The sequence below is a fragment of the Trachypithecus francoisi genome, unplaced genomic scaffold, assembly GCF_009764315.1.
Source record: "Trachypithecus francoisi isolate TF-2019V2 unplaced genomic scaffold, Tfra_2.0 Lachesis_group10, whole genome shotgun sequence".
NCBI classification, from domain to species: Eukaryota; Metazoa; Chordata; class Mammalia; order Primates; family Cercopithecidae; genus Trachypithecus; species Trachypithecus francoisi.
The window spans coordinates 121,822,484-121,841,339 of record NW_022681455.1 but is presented as its reverse complement, the minus strand read 5'-3'; the positions used below and the strand labels follow the sequence as shown (position 1 = coordinate 121,841,339).

The 18,856-nt window shown below is 50.1% G+C and overlaps 1 protein-coding gene across 2 annotated transcripts in view; it reads left to right on the top strand.

Moving 5' to 3' along the window:
* The window catches only part of PKD1L2 (polycystin 1 like 2), a 117,785-nt gene that overhangs the window by 47,904 nt on the left and 51,025 nt on the right, over positions 1-18,856 (top strand). Inside the window, exons 18-26 of one of the 2 annotated variants that reach the window (XM_033219121.1) lie at positions 2,718-2,900; positions 4,550-4,674; positions 5,762-5,888; positions 6,803-6,934; positions 9,684-9,906; positions 10,788-10,981; positions 13,487-13,717; positions 16,528-16,629; positions 16,727-16,905. In XM_033219121.1, the coding sequence (XP_033075012.1) occupies positions 2,718-2,900; positions 4,550-4,674; positions 5,762-5,888; positions 6,803-6,934; positions 9,684-9,906; positions 10,788-10,981; positions 13,487-13,717; positions 16,528-16,629; positions 16,727-16,905 (1,496 nt within the window). Of the gene's footprint in view, positions 1-30; positions 355-2,717; positions 2,901-4,549; positions 4,675-5,761; positions 5,889-6,802; positions 6,935-9,683; positions 9,907-10,787; positions 10,982-13,486; positions 13,718-16,527; positions 16,630-16,726; positions 16,906-18,856 lie in introns of those variants that run through there. The other variant, XM_033219122.1, reaches the window with a different exon arrangement.

Sequence of the window (18,856 nt, the reverse complement as noted above, 5' to 3'; positions counted from 1 at the left end):
CTGCCAAGACCTCTGCCATCTTCTTTCCAGGGGTCCTGCATGGTTGATTCATGGGAAGGTGCCCCTCCTGCAGCCCATGTATCTCACGCTGGGTGAGAGGGCCTGTTTGCCCAGACTCTCACTCCCCCATCTGATGGTGAGCAACTTGAGGGAGTAACTGAATCTCATTAATATTTGGGTGGCCAAGTGTGAGTCCAGACACTGCTACTGACTGCTCACGTTCTCAACTTCAGTGCATGCCAGCCTGACATCTGGCTGCCAGCTCCTGGCCTTCCTTACCCTTCTGGGGGTCTTCTCTGACCCTCAGAGCCTAGTCTACCTGCCCATATGGCTGCAAATTCATGCAGTGTTCAGCGACTAATGGAGCTGGTGTATAAATACCCCACCTCCCTCACCCCTCTTGATGGATAATCCCAAGCAGGAGCGAATCCCAGGTAATGGGCTTGATCACACTCCTGTACTGGCTTCCACCCTTCCCTGTCTCACACCCCCTACTCCCCACAAGTGTTTCTTGGGATTATCTCCAAATAAATGACTTGCTCTCAAATCCTTGCTCCCGGATCTGCTTCTTGGAGAACTCAAATTAAAACACCATGTTCCCAGGGTTCTGACAGCCAAGGGTTAAAAAGGAAGCCATAGGCCAGGTGTGGTGGCTGATGCCTGTAATCCCAGCGTTTTGGGAGGCAGAGGCAGGAGGATCGCTTGAGGCCAGGAGTTTGAGACCAGCCTGGGCAACATAGTGAGACCTCATCCCTTCAAAAACAAAACAAAGGCCAGGCACGGTGGCTCATGCCTGTAATCCCAGCACTTTGGGAGGCTGAGGCAGGTGGATTGCCTGAGGTCAGGAGTTTGAGACCAGCCTGGCCAACATGGTGAAACCCCATTTCTATTAAAAATACAAAAATTAGCTGGGCGTGGTGGTGTGCACCTATAGTCCCAGCTACTCGGGAGGCTGAGGCAGGAGAATCGCTTCAACCTGGGAGGTGGAGGTTGCAGTGAGCTGAGATCGTGCCACTGCACTCCAGCCTGGGTGATAGAGAGAGACTCAGTCTCAAAAAGCAAACCAACAAACAAAAACAAAGCAAAACAAAATTGGTTGGACATCATGGTGCACACGTGTATTCCTAGCTACTCAGGAGGTTGAGGTGGGAGGATCAATTGAGCCCAGAAGGTCAAGGCTGCAGTGAGCCGTGATTGTGCCACTGCACTCCGGCATGGGTGACAAAGCAAAACTCTATGAAAAAAATAACAATAAAAAGAAACCCTAAAAACAGGGAAAGTGGGCCAGCACAGTGGCTCATGCCTGTAATCCCAGCACTTTGGGAGCCTGAGGCAGTAGGATCACTTGATCCCTAGAGTTCAAGCCCAGTCTGTGCAACATAGGGAAACTACATCTCTACCAAACAAACAAACAAACAAACATACAAACAAAACCCCTAAATACTGGCATATACCTGTAGTCCCAGCTACTCAGGAGGCTGAGGCATAAGGATCACTTGAGCCCAGGAGTTCGAGGTTACAGTGAGCCATGCTTGTGCTACTGCACTCCAGCCTGGGCAACAGAGTAAGATTCTGTCTCAAAAACAAACAAACAAACAAAAAACAGAAGAGGAGAGAACTGTCCTGGCTTTGACCCACCCACTCTGGTGGGAGGTTGTGCCCCTAAAATCTTCCAGCCTGAAGCTAACAAGGCTGGTCTTGATTCTGGGGCTTATTCATGATATGACACTTTCCATTTACACATCCATTTGCTAATCCATCTATTTACATGCATATACACTGTATACACATGTACTTGTACACGTCCTCCACTCTTTCCTTCTATCCATTCATGCATGCAATAATTTCATCATTCATTTAACACATGCTTCCTGAATGTCAAGTATGTGCCAGGTAGTGTGCAACTCATTGAGAATTCAGCAGCAAATCATGTAGACATGGCATCTGCCATTATGGTCCTTTCAGACTACTGAGACAGCCGGACATTAGACAAATAATTTCACAAATACATATAAAACTACAAAATTTGAATATGTACTGCATCCATCCACCCACCCACCCACACAACCATCCACCTATTCATTCATCTGCCATCCACCCATCTATTCATCCATCATTCATCCATCCTCCATCCATTTATCTTCCACCCATTCATCCATCCACCTATCATCCATCCATCTATCCACCCACCCACTTATCCATCCTCCATTCTCCATCCATCCATCCACCCACCATTCATCCATCCACCCATCCATCCATCCATCTACCATCCATCCACCCACCCATCCATCCGTCCATTCATCACCCATTCACCCTCTATCCACCCATTCATTCATCCTCCATCCATCCATTTTCCACCCATCCACCTATCATCCATACATCCATTTATCCAACTGCCTATCCATCCTTCATTTATCCATCCATCCATCCCCTAGTCATGGAATGTTCCTGAAGACCTACTATGTGCTGGGCACTGTGCAGGGCACTCTGGGAAGGATTCAGAGGCAGACCAGGCTACTCTCTTGAAGGATCTTAGAGGACGGTAAGGTGGGAGGACCTGGTCTCAAACCAGAGATACAGGGAGCTTGTGTGCCAGGTCTAGCCCAGCTCTTTCCTGGCTTGTTCCCCTCCTTGCTTCCCTTGTCCCTTGAATGACACAGGAATGGTCTATCTTAAGCAGGGGCTCATACTGCTTTTCCTTATTTGGGTGAACCCAGTGGGAGGCCAGCTGGGCTCTACAGCATGCCAGTGAGGCCCTGTTGACAGTGAGTGCTAAGGCCCACCCCGAGGACCAGAGGCGCCAGGCAGCCACCAGGGACCTGTTTCAGGCTGTGGGCAGTGTGCTGGAAGCTTCCCGGAGCAACAGACCAGAAGAACTTGCGGAGGCCAGCGGCAGCCAGGTGGGTGTCCAGGCCAGATGCAGACCTCACACACACTGAATGCTTAGCTCACATCAGCTTTTCTAGGTGGAGCTTTTCCCGCCATCTGGCAGATGAGGAAACTGAGGCACAGAGGTTAAGGTGTTGCCCTGAGAGCTGTAAGAAAATTTCCAGAGAGCAGGGCTTCTGGGAGGCAGTGTGGAGTGGTGGGCAAATCACAGGCTCTGGAATGAGACAGCCTGAGTTTGAGTCCTGCCTCTGTCACTTAGGAGGCTCGTGACCTGAGCAAGATACAGAGTTTACTTAAGCCTCTTTTCCTCATGTGTAAAGCAAGGCACTCTGCCTCATCCCAAATAAGCTGCCAAATGGAGAGATCATATGGACCCCCTAGCAGGTCTAGGTAAACCCCTGGCTCATTTTACCAAGAACACAGAAGAGAGGCAGCTGCCCAGAGTAAGAATAGGTTGTAGCACTGTCTCACGTGGCCCCAGCATCCTGGTGGGGACGTAGCCTCCTAGATCGCATAATGACAGAGCCACAAAACCCATTTCTTGCTGTTGCACAGTTCTTTGTCACATGGGGCCATCACCTCTATTCAGGAAGAAGTGAAAGACACACAATACACAAAGATGCTTGGATGCACACACACACATACTCAGACACACTCAATCTCCACAAACACACTCACACACAAAAACACAGGGCACGCTCACACTCACGTGCAAGCTCACACACACACTGAGAGGCCTCACACTCTCACACGGCCTCAAGCACGCACTTTTGCACACAGGTGCACATTTACACACACACATCTTCACACGGGCCATGCAGTCACATGCACTCACATACTCACAGACTGTCACATATGGTTGCACACTCCATAATCATGCAATCACCTATGCACACTCAAACACTGTACGCACATACACGCTCAGGACCACGCTCACATTCATGCACACATACACATGCTCAAACACTGCCATTCACATGCAGTGACATCACCTTCACACTTGTGTGTTCACATGCGTGCACACATGCACGCACACACACACATGATTTGTGCCCCAATAGGAATTCTGTGCAAACATCCAGCCCTTCCTGTGTCCCCGCACCAGCCGTGGTGTCAGGATGCATCTCATTTGGGAGTTGGGATGGATGGGGAGCAGATCTGAAGCCCAGGAGACCTGGTGAAATGGCCTTGCTCTCAGCTGTCCATTTCCCCTGGAACAAGCCATAGGGTGCTGGCAGATGTCAGCAGCCCAGACAGCCACATTGCCTGATGGCTCAGCACACAGGCCCTGTAGCCATATGCTTTGCCGTGAGTCCCGGCTCTTCCCCTTATCAGTGTGTGACCTCCCACAGTCTCCTGTCCTCTCTGTGCCTCCGTCCTCCTTCTGTCCAATGGAGCTAGTGAAGCCCCCACCACACCAAGTTACTGTGAGGATGGAATGGGCTCACAGAAGCCCGTCTAGAAACTTTATGAGTGCTGCTTTTGGGCCACCTCTGAGGCAGTCTTTCTCCCTCTTCTCTGTCCTCTCCCAATCCCTCCTGAAGGTCCCACATTGGCCTGGTGACAGTAACCAAAGATGGCGATATAGCATAGCCATCTCATAGCATAGCAATATCCATAACCATAGTCCATAGCAATATCCTCCTGCCTTCTTTTCCAGAGTGCCATAGTGCTGCGGCTGCTTGGAGTCGTGGAGCATGTGCAGACCGTCCTTCTGCTGGGAAAACTGCCGGGGGGCCTTCCAGCCGTGCTGGCCACCCCCTCCATCTCTGTGTACACAAACAGGTACAAACCAGCTACACCATGGGTCGCCAAGAAAGCTCATCCCCTAACCTGGCTCATTCCACACCCACACTCCAAAACCTTGTGCTAGGCAGAGCTCAGGAGACCAGACTTGGAGCTGGAGAAGTGATGGGACCTAGAGCTGGGAAGGGCTTTCCACCAAGAGAAGGTCCCCTTGTCACCATGTTGAGTGTTTGCACAGCACAGGAAGGGAGGCATGGAGTTGCCTCCATGCCTGGGGCCAAGCCCAGTGTTAGATCCACCTGAAGGAGTCCTGAGAGATGCTCACATGGCAGCTGTGCAGGCAAGGGGACTGAAGGAATAGGACCAGCCTTCTGTTAACCATGCCCTGCCTGTGTCTGGCCAGCCGCTGCTCCTTGGGCCTGTAGGAATTCAAGATCCACTTACCTTGGGCTCGTACACACACACACACAACACACACACACACACACACACACACAGGGCTCATCGAGCACTGACGCCATACCTGGGATGCTCCACACCATCCATTCCTCCACCTGACAAGCAGGAGCTGGACAATGCTGCTGGCAACACTGGGACCCCGTGCCCCAAGCCTTGGTTCTTCCTGCCAGGGTTTCCCTCTTAGATCTCAGAGACAGTTTCCCAAAGCAGTATCCTGATTAGAGGAACGATCTGAAATGGGGTCCCCAACATGATCAGAAAGGGGCAAAGTCAAAGACCAGAAAAGATGGGGCTGGGTCAAGACATGGCATCAGAGGTCAAGGTAGGAAGGGAAGATAACCCTGCAGAAAAATCTGCGTCCAAGCTCATTTATTCATTCAATGAAAATATTGATGGACTACCTGTTATATGCAAGGCGCTGCTGTAGACATCGGAGGTATAGCAGTAAACAAGGCTGGCAAAGCCCCACCCTCATGGAACCTCCAGTCTAGCTGCCTTTTGTGCTGCTTCTGCTGAAACAAACATGGTGAACCAGCTATAGGGATCAAAACACACCCCCACTCTGATGGTGAAGCTGGGCTCCCAGTAGTGCAGGAGGTGTGGGGTCTTCCTCGACACTGACTTTCTCCTCCCTCCCCTGCCACCTCTGTTCTCACCTTGTGGCCAGAATACAACCCTGGAGTTGGCAAGGGTCCTCCCTGCGCACGGATGCTGCAGACTCTGCAACCTTCATGCTGCCCACTGCCTCCTCACTCGGCTCCCTGGAGGATGGCCAGGAGCCTGTGGATATAAAGGTAACGATAGTAGTAGCGTCCTTGGGGACAGCCTTTCCAGTCTGCAGAGCACTTTCACGGGCATTTGCTCATTTGTGTTGAGTATGATGGTGCCCGCTGCGCTGGTGAGCTTCAGTCATTTTCGCAAAACCACAAGTGGCTCTGCCGGGCTTCAGACCCAGACCTCTGGGCTCCCAGATTCACCCTCTTTCCATTGTGCTGCAAAATTTCTCCAACAGCCTTGATTCAGGTCGTCACTGGAAATAAAGCTCTTCCAGCTTAGTGCCATAACTTGGAAATGGCCAACCCAGGCTCTTTTCCATCCTCAAATTAAAGTATATCTGACTGTGTACTCCCTGAGCCCTAATGAAAGCAAATGTCTTTCTCTTAAAGACTTACTGGCTTTTGCGGAAGAAAGACTGGGAAGGGGAGACTGAGGAGGGTGGATCACCTGAGGTCAGGAGTTTGAGACCAGCCTGGTCAACATGATGAAATCCCATCTCTACTAAAAATACAAAATTAGCCGGGTGTGGTGGTTCTCACCTGTAATCCCAGCTAGTCAGGAGGCTGAGGCAGGGGAATTGCTTGAACCCGGAAGGCGGAGGTTGCAGTGAGCAGAGATTGTGCCATTACACTCCAGCCGGGGTGACAGAGCGAGACTCTGTGTAAAAAAAAAAAAAAAAAAAAAAAGGCTTGGATGGTTTTACAGTCCAGTCATCGCTCAGCCAAAGCAAGTCTGATCTGGGTCCTCTAGGGCAGGCTCTCTGCGGCCTCAGCCCTGATGCTGGAAACATGCCAGGGGAAGCAGCGGCAGCGGAAGGTGGGCCCCACCTGCCCCACAGACCAGGGCTACTGCTCCTTGAGTCCGAGGACCTTGCCTTTCACCCTCCAGCTTCTCAGGGGCCTTGTCCAACACTCCTTGCTCTCGGTTTCAGATGATGAGTTTCCCAAAGAGCCCCTTTCCAGCTCGAAGCCACTTCGATGTCAGCGGGACTGTCGGTGGCCTCCGTGTGACCAGCCCTAGTGGTCAGCTCATACCTATGAAGAATCTGTCGGAGAATATTGAGGTAGAAATTTGGGATGTCGTCAGAAGTCAGGTGGGCCCAGGCTGGAGTTCAGTGGCATGATCTCAGCTCACCGCAACCTCTGCCTCCAGGGCATAAATGATCCTCCCATCTTAGCTTCCCAAGTAGCTGGGACAACAGGTGCAAGCCACCACACCCAGCTGATTTTTTTTTTAAAGTTTTGGTAGCGACAAGTTCTCACTATATTGCCCAGGCTGGTCTTCAACTTTTGGGCTCAAGCAATCCTCCCTCCTTGGCTTCCCAAAGTGCCAGGATTACAGGCGTGAGCCACTGCGCCTGGCCACATTTCTGTCGTCTTCTTCCTTTTTTTTTTTTTTTTTTGAGACGGAGTTTTGCTCTCATTGCCCAGATTAGAGTACAATGGCGAGATCTCAGCTCACTGCAACCTCCGCCTCCTGGGTTCAAGTGATTCTCCTGCCTCAGCCTTCTGAGTAGCTGGATTACAGGTACCTGCCACGACGCCAGGCTAATTTTTTGTATTTTTAGTAGGACGGGGCTTCACCATGTTGGTCAGGCTGGTCTTGAACTCCTGACCTCAGGTGATCCACCTGTCTCGGCCTCCCAGAGTGCTGGAATTACAGGCGTGAGCCACCATGCCTGGCCTCTGTCTTCTTTTTCAACTTGGTTGAAATTGAAAGTTGGCCAATTATTTTTTTTAAAAATGGTTAAAGAAGAGAATCATTCAAAATGATCCTTACCAGCTAGTCATGGTAGTTCACACCTGTAATCCCAGCACTTTGAGAGGTCAAGGTGGGAGAATCACGAGAGTCCAGGAGTTCAAGACCAGCCTCAGCAACAATGTGAGATACCATCTGTACAAAAAATACAAAAATTAGTCAGGTGTGGTGGCATGCACCTGTGGTCCCAGCTACTCAGGAGGATGAGGCAGAAGGATTGCTTATGCCCAGGAGGTTGAGGCTGCAGTGAACCAAGATTGGTTTAAAAAATAACAGCAACAGGCCGGGTGCGGTGGGTCACGCCTGTAATCCCAGCACTTTGGGAGGCTGAGGTGGGTGGATCACGAGGTCAGGAGAGCAAGACCGTCCTGACCAATGTGGTGAAATGCCGTCTCTACTAAAAAAAAATACAAAAATTAGCTGAGTGTGGTGGCACGTGCCTGTAATCCCAGCTACTCGGGAGGCTGAGGCAGGAGAATAGCTTGAACCCGGGAGGCAGAGATTGCAGTGAGCCAAGATCATGCCACTGCACTCCAGTCTGCCAGCCTGGCGACAGAACAAGACACCATCTCAAAAACAAAACAAAACAAACAAAACAAAACAACAAACAAAACAAAACAAAATAAAAAAAAACAGCAAACAAATAAAGGTCCTTACCCTAGCTTAATCATTGTACTTAACTTAAAACTATAAATGTATGTTCATTCACCAATCCTTGGATAACCAGAGTTTTCCTGGTTATATATACCTGTTGTTTGGAATTTTGGTTATCTTCATTCCAGAAACCACTCCCATTACATAGCCTCTAAAATGTCTAGTTAGGCTGGGTACGAGGGCTCACACCTGCAATGCCAACACTTTGGGAAGCCAACGCGAGTGGATCACCTGAGATCAGGAGTTTGAGACCAGCCTGGCCAATAGTAAAACAGTTTGCAGAGCACTTTCACATGCATTAGCTCATTTCTGTTTAGTAAAACTCCGTCTCTACTAAAAATACAAAAAGCTGGGTGTGCTGGCAGGTGCCTGTAGTCCCAGCTACTCAGGAGGCTGAGGCTGGAGAATCGCTTGAACTTGGGAGGCAGAGGTTGCAGTGAGCCGAGATTGCACCACTGCACTCCAGCCTGGGCAACAGAGCAAGACTCCCATCTCAAAAAAATAAAATAATAAAATAAAATAAAATGTCCAGTTAGATTTTCTTTACAGTTAAACAAAAACATAAACATGCCATGGTGCAATATAAGTTCGTGTTTTTCAAAATTTTAATGATTTTATTCTAGTCTTCTACAATTTTCTCATCAATGCCTAATTCAATAACAATTTTTAATGATGTCTGTGTTATCATCCCTGGAATCTGTGGATATGTCATCTTAAAGGCAAAAGGAAGGTCAGGTGTGGTAGCTCATACCTGTAATCCCAGGGCTTTGGGAGGCTGAAGTGGGAGGATCACTTGAGCCCAGGAGTTCAAGGTTATAGTGAGCTGTGGTCATGCCATTGCCCTCCAGCCTGGGCAACAGAGCCAGGCCCTGTCTAAAAACAAAAACAAAACAAAACTGCAAAAGGGATTTTGCAGATGTGCTTGAGTCTTGCCCATCCTCAGATGGGGAGACTATCCTGGGTTATCCGGTGGGTTCTGTGTCATCCCAAGGGTCCTTACAAAAGGAAGGCAGAAAGGGAGGTGTCTCCAGAAGACAAAAAAGTGACTTGATGACAGAAGCAAGAGGCTGGAGTGATGCGAGGAAGGGGCTATGAGCTAAGGAATGCAGGCAGCCACCAGAAGCCGTAAAAGGCAGGGAAGCAGGTTCTCCTCTAGCCCTGGGAAACTGATTTTGCACTCCAGCCTTTAGAACTCTAAGATAACAACTGTGTATTGTCTTAAGCTTCCCACGGTGGTCATTTGTGATAGCAGCCATAGGAAACTAATACAATGAGCAAAGCCCGGCCTGGATTTTGGTTCCCGGGTGCTCAGGCCACACAGCTCTGCACAGCAGCCCTGATGCCCATGGGCTGGCATTGCCTTCCTGGCATCCCTTCAATGGGATTGTTTCTGAGCACAGATCCTGCTGCCCCGGCATTCACAAGGACACAGTCAGCCGACCGTGTTGAACCTGACCAGTCCTGAAGCTTTGTGGGTGAACGTGACTCCAGGGGAGGCAACCTTGGGGATCCAGCTGCACTGGAGACCGGACATTGCGCTCACGCTCAGCCTAGGCTACGGCTACCATCCCAACAAGAGCAGCTACGATGCCCAAACTTACCTTGTACCAACGGCGGCTTCAGGTAGGCCTGCGACCATTTCCTGAGCTGCTACCTGGGGTATGATCAGCTTCACTTGGGAATCAGAAGCCATAGGAAGAAAAGCAAAGAAAAAAAACCACCCCACACATTCAGTGGCTTATTTTTTGTTGGTGTTACTATTTGCCAACATTAGGTGAGCACTTACTATATGCCCCGAGGAAGTTTACAAGCTCATATGGAACTGACCTCATTGCAATCCTCATGACAACCCTTGGGAGGGGGAACTATCGAAATTTCCACTTTTCAGCAAGGTGTGGTGGCTCACGCCTATAATCCTAGCACTTTGGGAGGCTGAGCCGGACAGATCACTTGCGGTCAGGAGTTCAGGACCAGCCTGGCCAACATGGCGAAACCCCGTATCTACTGCAAATACAAAAAGTAGCTGGGTGAGGTGGTGTACACCTGTAATCCCAGGTACTTGGGAGGCTGAGGCACAAGAATAGCTTGAACCTAGGAGGCAAAGTTTACAGTGAGCTGAGATCGCACCACTGCACTCCAGCCTGGATGACAAAGCAAGACTCTGTCTGAAAACAAAACAAAACAAAACAAAACAAAAACCTCTACTTCCAGATAAAAACAAAGAGGTTAAGGAAAAGGAGCTGGTCTGAGATCATACAGCCAATAAGGAGCAGAATCTGTGTTTGAGCCCTTGTCTGTCTGACTCAACCACGCACCCTGACTGGGGAGTGCCCCTTCTTCTATGCTCCTGGTCTCAGGAGGAGAGAGTGCTCCTAGGACATCAGGGGTGGGGGAAAACCAGCAGGGTCTGCTTTCCTGCCAAGTGGCCTCAGTCACCCTCTCCCATGATCTTAACACCCATCTCAAGGAGGCTTCAGGCTGACCTGGAACCCCCTTTCCTACAGATGAGCTGCCCACGTGGATCCTGAGCCCACAGGACCTGCGTTTTGGAGAAGGGGTCTACTATTTGACTGTGGTCCCTGAGTCTGACCTGCAGCCAGTCCCCGGCAGGGATCTCACAGTTGGCATCACCACCTTCCTGTCTCACTGTGTGTTCTGGGATGAGGTCCAGGAGACTTGGGATGACTCAGGGTGCCAGGTAAGGAGAGAGAAGTGAAGGAAGTGAGGCAGCTTGGTGGGCTGTGCCCAGCTCATGTAGGGTCCTCTTTTGCTGCCTCTGGCACAGCATCTTGTGCCTCTCCATGGGGCCTTTGCTGTTCCTGGTGCCTGGGATACCTGCCTCATCCCTGCTTCAGCCTAAGCATTGCTTCCTGGAGAAAACTGTTCTTAACTCCCTAAGTCTGATTTCCTATTGTGAACCCCAGAGCACACACATCCATAGCATCTAACCCCAGTGCTCCTCATCCATAGCACTTAACAGAGAGGTCATTTCACCTCTACGCATGAGATCATTTAAATGACGTCTGTCTCCCTCCGTCCACTGGGAGCTCCCAATGCGACAGAAACAATGTGCTTTGTTCACCACTGAGAACAAATGGTCATTGACCCAGGCGGTACATGACTCAGGAATCCCTGCTGCCTCTAGGTTGTTAAGGGAGGCCAGGGTGTCATTTCCGAGGGAATGAACTCATAGCTCAGCCCTCAGTTCTGTGCCAGGTGCAGGGCTCCATGCTTTGCTTGCATCGGCTCATCAAATCTGCACAATCATCTGCAAGATAGTTGTGACTCTCATTTTACAGGGGTCAAAACAAAGGCTCGGGAAACTCAATTGACTAGTCCCAAATCTTACATCTAGGGCCAGGTGCAGTGGCTCAAGCCTGTAATCCCAGTACTTTGGGGGGCTGAGGCAGGCAGATCACCTGAGGTCAGGAGTTTAAGAGCAGCCTGGCCAACATGGTGAAACCCCATTTCTACTAAAGATACAGAAGTTAGCCGGGTGTGGTGGTGGGCACCTGTAGTCCCAGCTACTCAGGAGGCTGAGGCAGGAGAATCGCTTGAACCCAGGAGGCAGAGGTTGCAGTGAGCCTAGATAATGCCACTGCACTCCAGCCTGGGCGACAGAGCAAGACTCTGTCACAAACAAACAAACAAAACATCTTCTTTACCCACCAGATGCCCCTAGGGGGTGATTGCGAGCTCCCGGGGGATTGGGGGTGGCCATGTGGGTGTGAAGCACGGGCACAGATGGCAGCCCCTGCCCTGGTTCACTCCGGGCCTCTTCCTGCCTGGCCATGTTGTCTGGCACCACCTGCCCAAGTGTCATCACACCTTCCTGGTGCCAAGATGCCAGCTTAGGACGCAAACCTGTGTCCTTCTCTTTTTCTTCCTGTGGTTCCCGCAGGTTATTTTGCTTTTCGGCATAAGCTGACCAACTGTCCCAGCTTGCCCAGGACTGAAGGAGCTCCTGGGACTCAGGACTTTCCGTTTGAAAAACAGGAAAGGCCCTGGCAAACTGGATGAGTTAGTCACACCAGTGTCCTCTCGGCACCTAGCCTGTTGCTGGACGTAGAATTAGCACCCCACAAGTATCTGTCCTGTGAATGAGCATCAGGTAGACCACAGGGCTGAATGCCAAATTTGTGAACATGGTTGCCTATAGGGGATGAGGGAAAAAGGGGATCTCACATTTACTTGCAATATGTATGTATTTTTTTGAGACAGGGTCTCACTCTGTCACCCAGGCTGGAGTGCAGTGGTGTGATCTCAGCTCATTGCAACCTTTGCCTCTGGGGTTCAAGCAATTCTTGTGCTTTAGCCTCCCAAGAAGCTTGTATTGCAGATGTGAACCACACTGTGGTGCATGCCCGGAATCCCAGCACTTTGGGAGGCGGAGGCAGGAAGATCACTTGAGATCAGGAGATTGAGACCATCCTGACCAACATGGCGAAACCCCATCTCTACTAAAAATACCAAAATTAACCAGGTGTGGTGGTGCATGCCTGCAATCTCAGCTTTTTGGGAGGCTGAGGCATGAGAATTGCTTGAAGCCAGGAGGCAGAGGTTGCAGCAGTGAGCCGAGATTCTGTCACTACACTCCAGTCTGGGCGACAGAGTGAGATACTGTCTCAGAAGAAGAAGAAGAAAAAAAAAAAGACGAAGCAGACTGGCAGCATATACACAGTTGTCCACTGAGAATGATGGATATAAAAATATTATAAATAATATTATTTGCATATTTTAATTAAACAAAAAAGATTGGCCAGGCACAGTGGCTCACTCCTGTAATCCCAGCACTTTAGGAGGCTGAGGTGGGCAGATCACGAGATCAGGAGATTGAGACCATCCTGGCTAACGTGGTGAAACCCCATCTCTACTAAAAATACAAAAAAAATTAGCTGGGTGTGGTGGTGCGTGCCTGTAATCCCAGCTACTTGGGAGGCTGAGGCAGGAGAATTGCTTGAACCCAGGGAGGCAGAAATTGCAGTGAGCCAAGATCTCTCCACTATACTCCAGCCTGCTGACAGAGCGAGACTCTGTCTCAAAAAAAAAAAAAAAAGATCAAAAGGGGCTTTTGAAGCTGGTCTCTCAGCGGTCTTCCCACCCCATGCACCCTTTAAAGGGAATACCGTTCTCCCTTGAGCTCGAGCGAGCCGGGGTTGAGCTTCCCGGGTGTCTCCACTGATGGCCCCTTTATGCGTTGCAGGTGGGGCCTCGGACCAGCTCCTACCAGACACACTGCCTCTGCAACCACCTCACCTTCTTCGGAAGCACGTTCCTGGTGATGCCCAATGCCATCGACATCCACCAGACTGCTGAGCTCTTTGCCACCTTCGAGGACAACCCTGTGGTCGTGACCACTGTGGGCTGCCTGTGCGTGCTCTACGTGCTGGTGGTGATGTGGGCGAGGAGGAAGGACGCTCAGGATCAGGCCAAGGTGAGGCTGAGAACCACTGGTGCCGTGTACACCATCCTGGGGAAAACTCTATTGTTTTCAAGTAATATTAGGCGTCACGGGAAGAGGGTATTTGTCTACTTAAGATTTTTTCCAGTCAGGCGTGGTGGCTTACACCTGTAATCCCAGCACTTTGGGAGGCCAAGGCAGGCGGATCACCTGCGGTCAGGAGTTCAAGACCAGCCTGACCAACATGGCGAAACCCCATCTCTACTAAAAATACAAAAATTAGTCAGGTGTGGTAGTGGGCACCTGTAGTCCCAGCTACTCAGGAGGCTGAGGCAGGAGAATGACTTGAAACCAGGAGGTGGAGGTTGCAGTGAGCCGAGATTATGCTACTGCACTCCAGTCTGGACAACAGAACAAGACTTCGTCTCAAAAAAAAAAATTTTTTTTCCAATATATTCAGTATGCCTGACACATACATAGTAGGACTTCAGCCAATATTTATGGCTATCTGAAGAAGAGGTAATGAATGAACGCAAGGTTGCATTGTCACCGAGCTCTGAAAGTCTCTCCGTTCCTACCCCTTCCCGCGAAGCAACATCACTCAGAATTTCATGTGGGTTAAATTTAATAAGATAATAGTTTCAGCATTGATACTGCTGTCTTTGATTCACCCAAGGGATTAAGCATTAATACTTGAAGAGCCTCTGCTGTAGGTTGGTTCCCGGGAAGCAGACTCCGAGGCAAAGTTGAGCATGCAGAGTGTGCAGGGTGTGTATTAAGGGGGCCTGGGACTTGCACCTGGGAAAGGAGGGAAGGAGGCAGCATGGGCAGAGAAAGAAGCTGAGCTGTGATCAGCCCAGTGACAGCGTGGCCCAGCTCCTGGGGAGCACCGGAGCTGTCCCAAGTCGAGTTGAGATGCCCAGGTCTTGACCACACCCAGACACTCTGCCAATTGGTCATTGGGTGCTGGCTGCCCCAAGGGGGCACAATCTCAACAGAGGTAGCTGTTGCATTTTTGACCCCATCAACTGAGGCAATGAGCCCTCCGTGGGAGGGGGATCTGGACAGCGAATCTTGGAGTTGACTATAGCCTCTGGCCAACTCTGGCTAATTTCTTTTTATTTTCTTTTTGCCAAATTCTTTTTTTTTGTTTTTGAGACGGAGTCTTGCTCTGTGCCCCGGGCTGGAGTGCAGTGGCACGATCTCGGCTCACTGTAAGCTCCGCCTCCCGGGTTCACACCATTCTCCTGCCTCAGCCTCCGGAGTAGCTGAGACTACAGGCGCCCGCCACCACGCCCAGTTAATTTTCTTGTATTTTTAGTAGAGACAGGGTTTCACCGTGTTAGCCAGAATGGTCTCGATCTCCTGACCTCGTGATCCTCCCGCCTCGCCCTCCCAAAGTGCTGGGATTACAGGCTTGAGCCACCGCGCCCGGCCTGCCAAATTCTTAAAAAAAATTTTTTAATTCTTATGGGTACATGGTAGGCATATATATATGTATGAGGTGTATGGGACATTTTAATACAGGTATGCAGTGTGTCATAATCACATTGGGGTAACTGGGGTATCCATGTCCTTGAGCATTTATCCTTTGTGTTACAAACAACCCAATTATACTCTTTTAGTTATTTTTAAATGTACAATTATTATTGACTGCAGTCACCCTATTGTGCTATCAAATACTAGATCTTATTCATCTTATTCATCCTTTTTTTTTTTTTCTGAGAGGGAGTCTTGCTCTGTCACCCAGGCTAGAGTGCAGTGGTGTGATCTCTGCTCACTGCAACTTCTGCCTCCTGGATTCAAGCAATTTCCTGCCTCAGCCTCCCGAGTAGCTGGGACTACAGGCACCAGCCACCATGTCCAGCTAATTTTTGTGATTTTAGTAGAGACAGGGTTTTACCACATTGGTCAGGCTGGTCTCTAACTCCTAACCTCAAGTGATCCACCTGCCTCGGCCTCCCAAAGTGCTGGGATTACAAGCATAAGCCACCGCACCTGGCCTGCATCTTATCATTCTTTCTAATTTTTGTACCCATGAACCACCTCGTCTTCCCCCTGATTCCAGCCCCCGCTACCTTTCCCAGCCGCGGGTGACCATCATTCTACTCTCTATCTCCATGAGTTCATTTGTTGCTAAACTATCTTAACGTTTCATTTCTTTAAAATTCCCTCAGAAACACTACCTGGTTACAAATGTTATGAGAAATCATACATGTACAGAGTTTGTACGGTTCACCAGCTCAAACATTCAATGTTCTCAGCTTATCAAGTTCATTTCCAATTTAACTACATGGAGGTCATATCTCATAAAGAATGTACTTTGGGGCCAGACGTGGTGGCTCATGCCTGTAATCCCAGCACTTTGGGAGGCTTAGGCAGGCGGATCACTTGAGGTCAGAAGTTTCAGACCAGCCTGGCCAGCATGGTGAAACCCGTCTCTAACTAACAATACAAAAATTAGCCAGGCATGGTGGCGCACGCCTGTAGTCCCAGCTACTCTGGAGGCTGAGGCAGGAGAATCAGTTGAACCTGGGAGCCAGAGGTTGCAGAGACTAAGAGCACGCCACTGTACTCCAGCCTGGGCAACAGAGCGAGATCCTGTCTCAAAACAAAACAGGAGGAAGAAAAGAATGTACTTCACATTTTTATTTTCGCAGTGTTTTGCACTTGAAACCCTGCTTTTATGAAGAACAGTTCTCACCCAAGGGGATGAATAAATGGCACATGTAATTTTGCTTTGCCCAACTCATGACTGTCACGAATCGTCAGCTCCTTCTTGGCTGGTGGGTGATGCAGGAACCCACTGAGCAAGGCCTTCCTAATGCTGCCCTTCTCTTCAGGTGAAGGTCACAGTGCTGGAAGACAATGATCCCTTTGCTCAGTACCACTACCTGGTGACAGTCTACACAGGACACCGACGAGGGGCAGCCACGTCCTCAAAGGTACCTGCCCATGCAAGATCCACTGATTGATCAGCACGTCCCACCCAGCCCTGCTATGCCACTGTGGAGTTGCCCACTCCTGGTCTCTGGATTTCAGGTGACTGTCACCCTGTATGGCCTGGATGGAGAGAGTGAACCCCACCACCTGTCTGATCCCGACACTCCAGTTTTTGAGCGAGGAGCAGTGGATGCCTTCCTTCTCTCCACCCTGTTCCCCCTGGGGGAACTGCGGAGCCTCCGGCTGTGGCATGACAACTCAGGGGACCGGCCATCCTGGTGAGTGGGGGGCAGACAAACCATGAGAACCTATGAAGTGCCAGGCCCAGGGCTGGGCACTGGACATTTGCCTCCTTCCTGATCTTCACAAGCCCCTGCAAGACACATAGAATGATCTCTGTTTCACAGACGAGGAAACCCAGGGTCAGAAAAGCCCACTGGTTCATGGTCCACACAACTGGATCAGTAGCTAGGAGAGGGACTGGAAGCTACAGCTAGCCCCACCTTCAGTGCTAACCCCACCCTTGTCCCTTTTGCAGCATCAACCTGTGACTTGCCCAGGGTCACACAGCTGGCAAGTTTGGAGCAAGGTTCTCCCCATTCTGAGGCCAAAATGAGAGACCCAGATGAGTGGTGTCCAGTCTGACCACCCGTCGGTAGCTGGCGGCTTTAGAAAAACAATAGCACTTGAATTCACCTACGGGACTAAGCATTAATATCTTAAGTGCAGCCGCTGTAGGTTGCTCCCGGGAAGCAGGCTCTGAGATGCAGTTGCATACGCAGGGTATTTATTACAGGGCCCTGGGACCAGCACCTGGGAAAGGAGGGAAGGAGGCAGAATGGCAGAAAAGTCGAGCTGTGATGCAGCCCAACAACAGTGCGGTCAGCCACTGGGCAGCTCTGGAGCTGTCCCATGTTGGGTTGAAACACCCAGGTCTTCATCTCTGTAGGCACTGCATCACTGGATGCCAGCTGCCCCAGAAGAGCCTGTGACCTTGACAGTGGTGGCTTTTGCATTCTTACAGGGCTGCCCTTCCTGAAATGAGAAAATGCATGTCAAGGGCATCTTAGCATAACCCCCACTATATAGTAAATGGTCAGTGAAGAGTGGCTGTTGCTACCATTACGGTTTTTTTGTTTTGTTTTGCTTTGAGTCAGAGTCTCATTCTGTCACCCAGGCTGGTAGTACAGTGGCACAATCTCCACTCACCACAGCCTCTGCTTCCTGGGTTCAAGTGATTCTCCTGCCTCTGCCTCCCAAGTAGCTGGGATTACAGGCATGCACCACCATGCCCAGCTAATTTTTATTTTTTATTTTTTGTATTTTTAGTAGAGACAAGGTTTCCCCCATGTTGGCCAGGCTGGTTTCGAACTCATGACCTCAAGTGATCCGCCCGCCTTGGCCTCCCAGAGTGCTGGGATTACAGACATGAGTCACTACCCCCAGCCATCGTTGCTGTTCTTGTTGGCTATATAGCAACAGGGAAAACTGCTGCTGGATCTGACATCACAGGATAGGCAAGATAATTTCAATTCTTCCCCATACCTCAAAGACCTAAATCAGGTTAGATGATACCCACAAAGTCCTCAGCCCAAGATAGATGGTGGTTCTTTGGTTAGAAACGCAAGAGAGGAGGCTGGGCACGGTGGCTCACGCCTGTAATCCCAGCACTTTGGGAGGCTGAGGTGAGTGGATCACCTGAGGTCAGGAGTTTGACACCAGCATGACCAACATGGAGAAACCCCATCTCTACTAAAAATACAAAATTAGCTGGGTGTGGTGGTGTATAACTGTAATCCCAGCTATCCGGGAGGCTGAGGCAGGAGAATCACTTGAACGTGGGAGGTGGAAGTTATGGTGAGCCGAGATCACTGCATTGTACTCCAGCCTGGGTGACAGAGTCAGATTCTGTCTAAAATTTAAAAAAAGAAAGAAAGAAATGCCAGAGAGGACCGTGTTCTGCGCACTCCAGCCTGCACCTGCCTGAACACATACATACACTTTAGACAATTTGGCTTTACTTGCTCATGCCTGGATACTGGCCCTGAGCTTGGTGCCCTGTGTACAGGTTAATGGTCTCCAAATGCACCCTTTTGCAGCATCTTTGTGGAAACATGGCAGCTTCCCAGAGTTGGCTCTCTACAGTAGCTCAACTCCTCATGCGAGGCCAATTTTGATTAAGGCACCAAGAACAAAGAAAAATATGGCTTCTTTTTTTGAGGAGCTCTT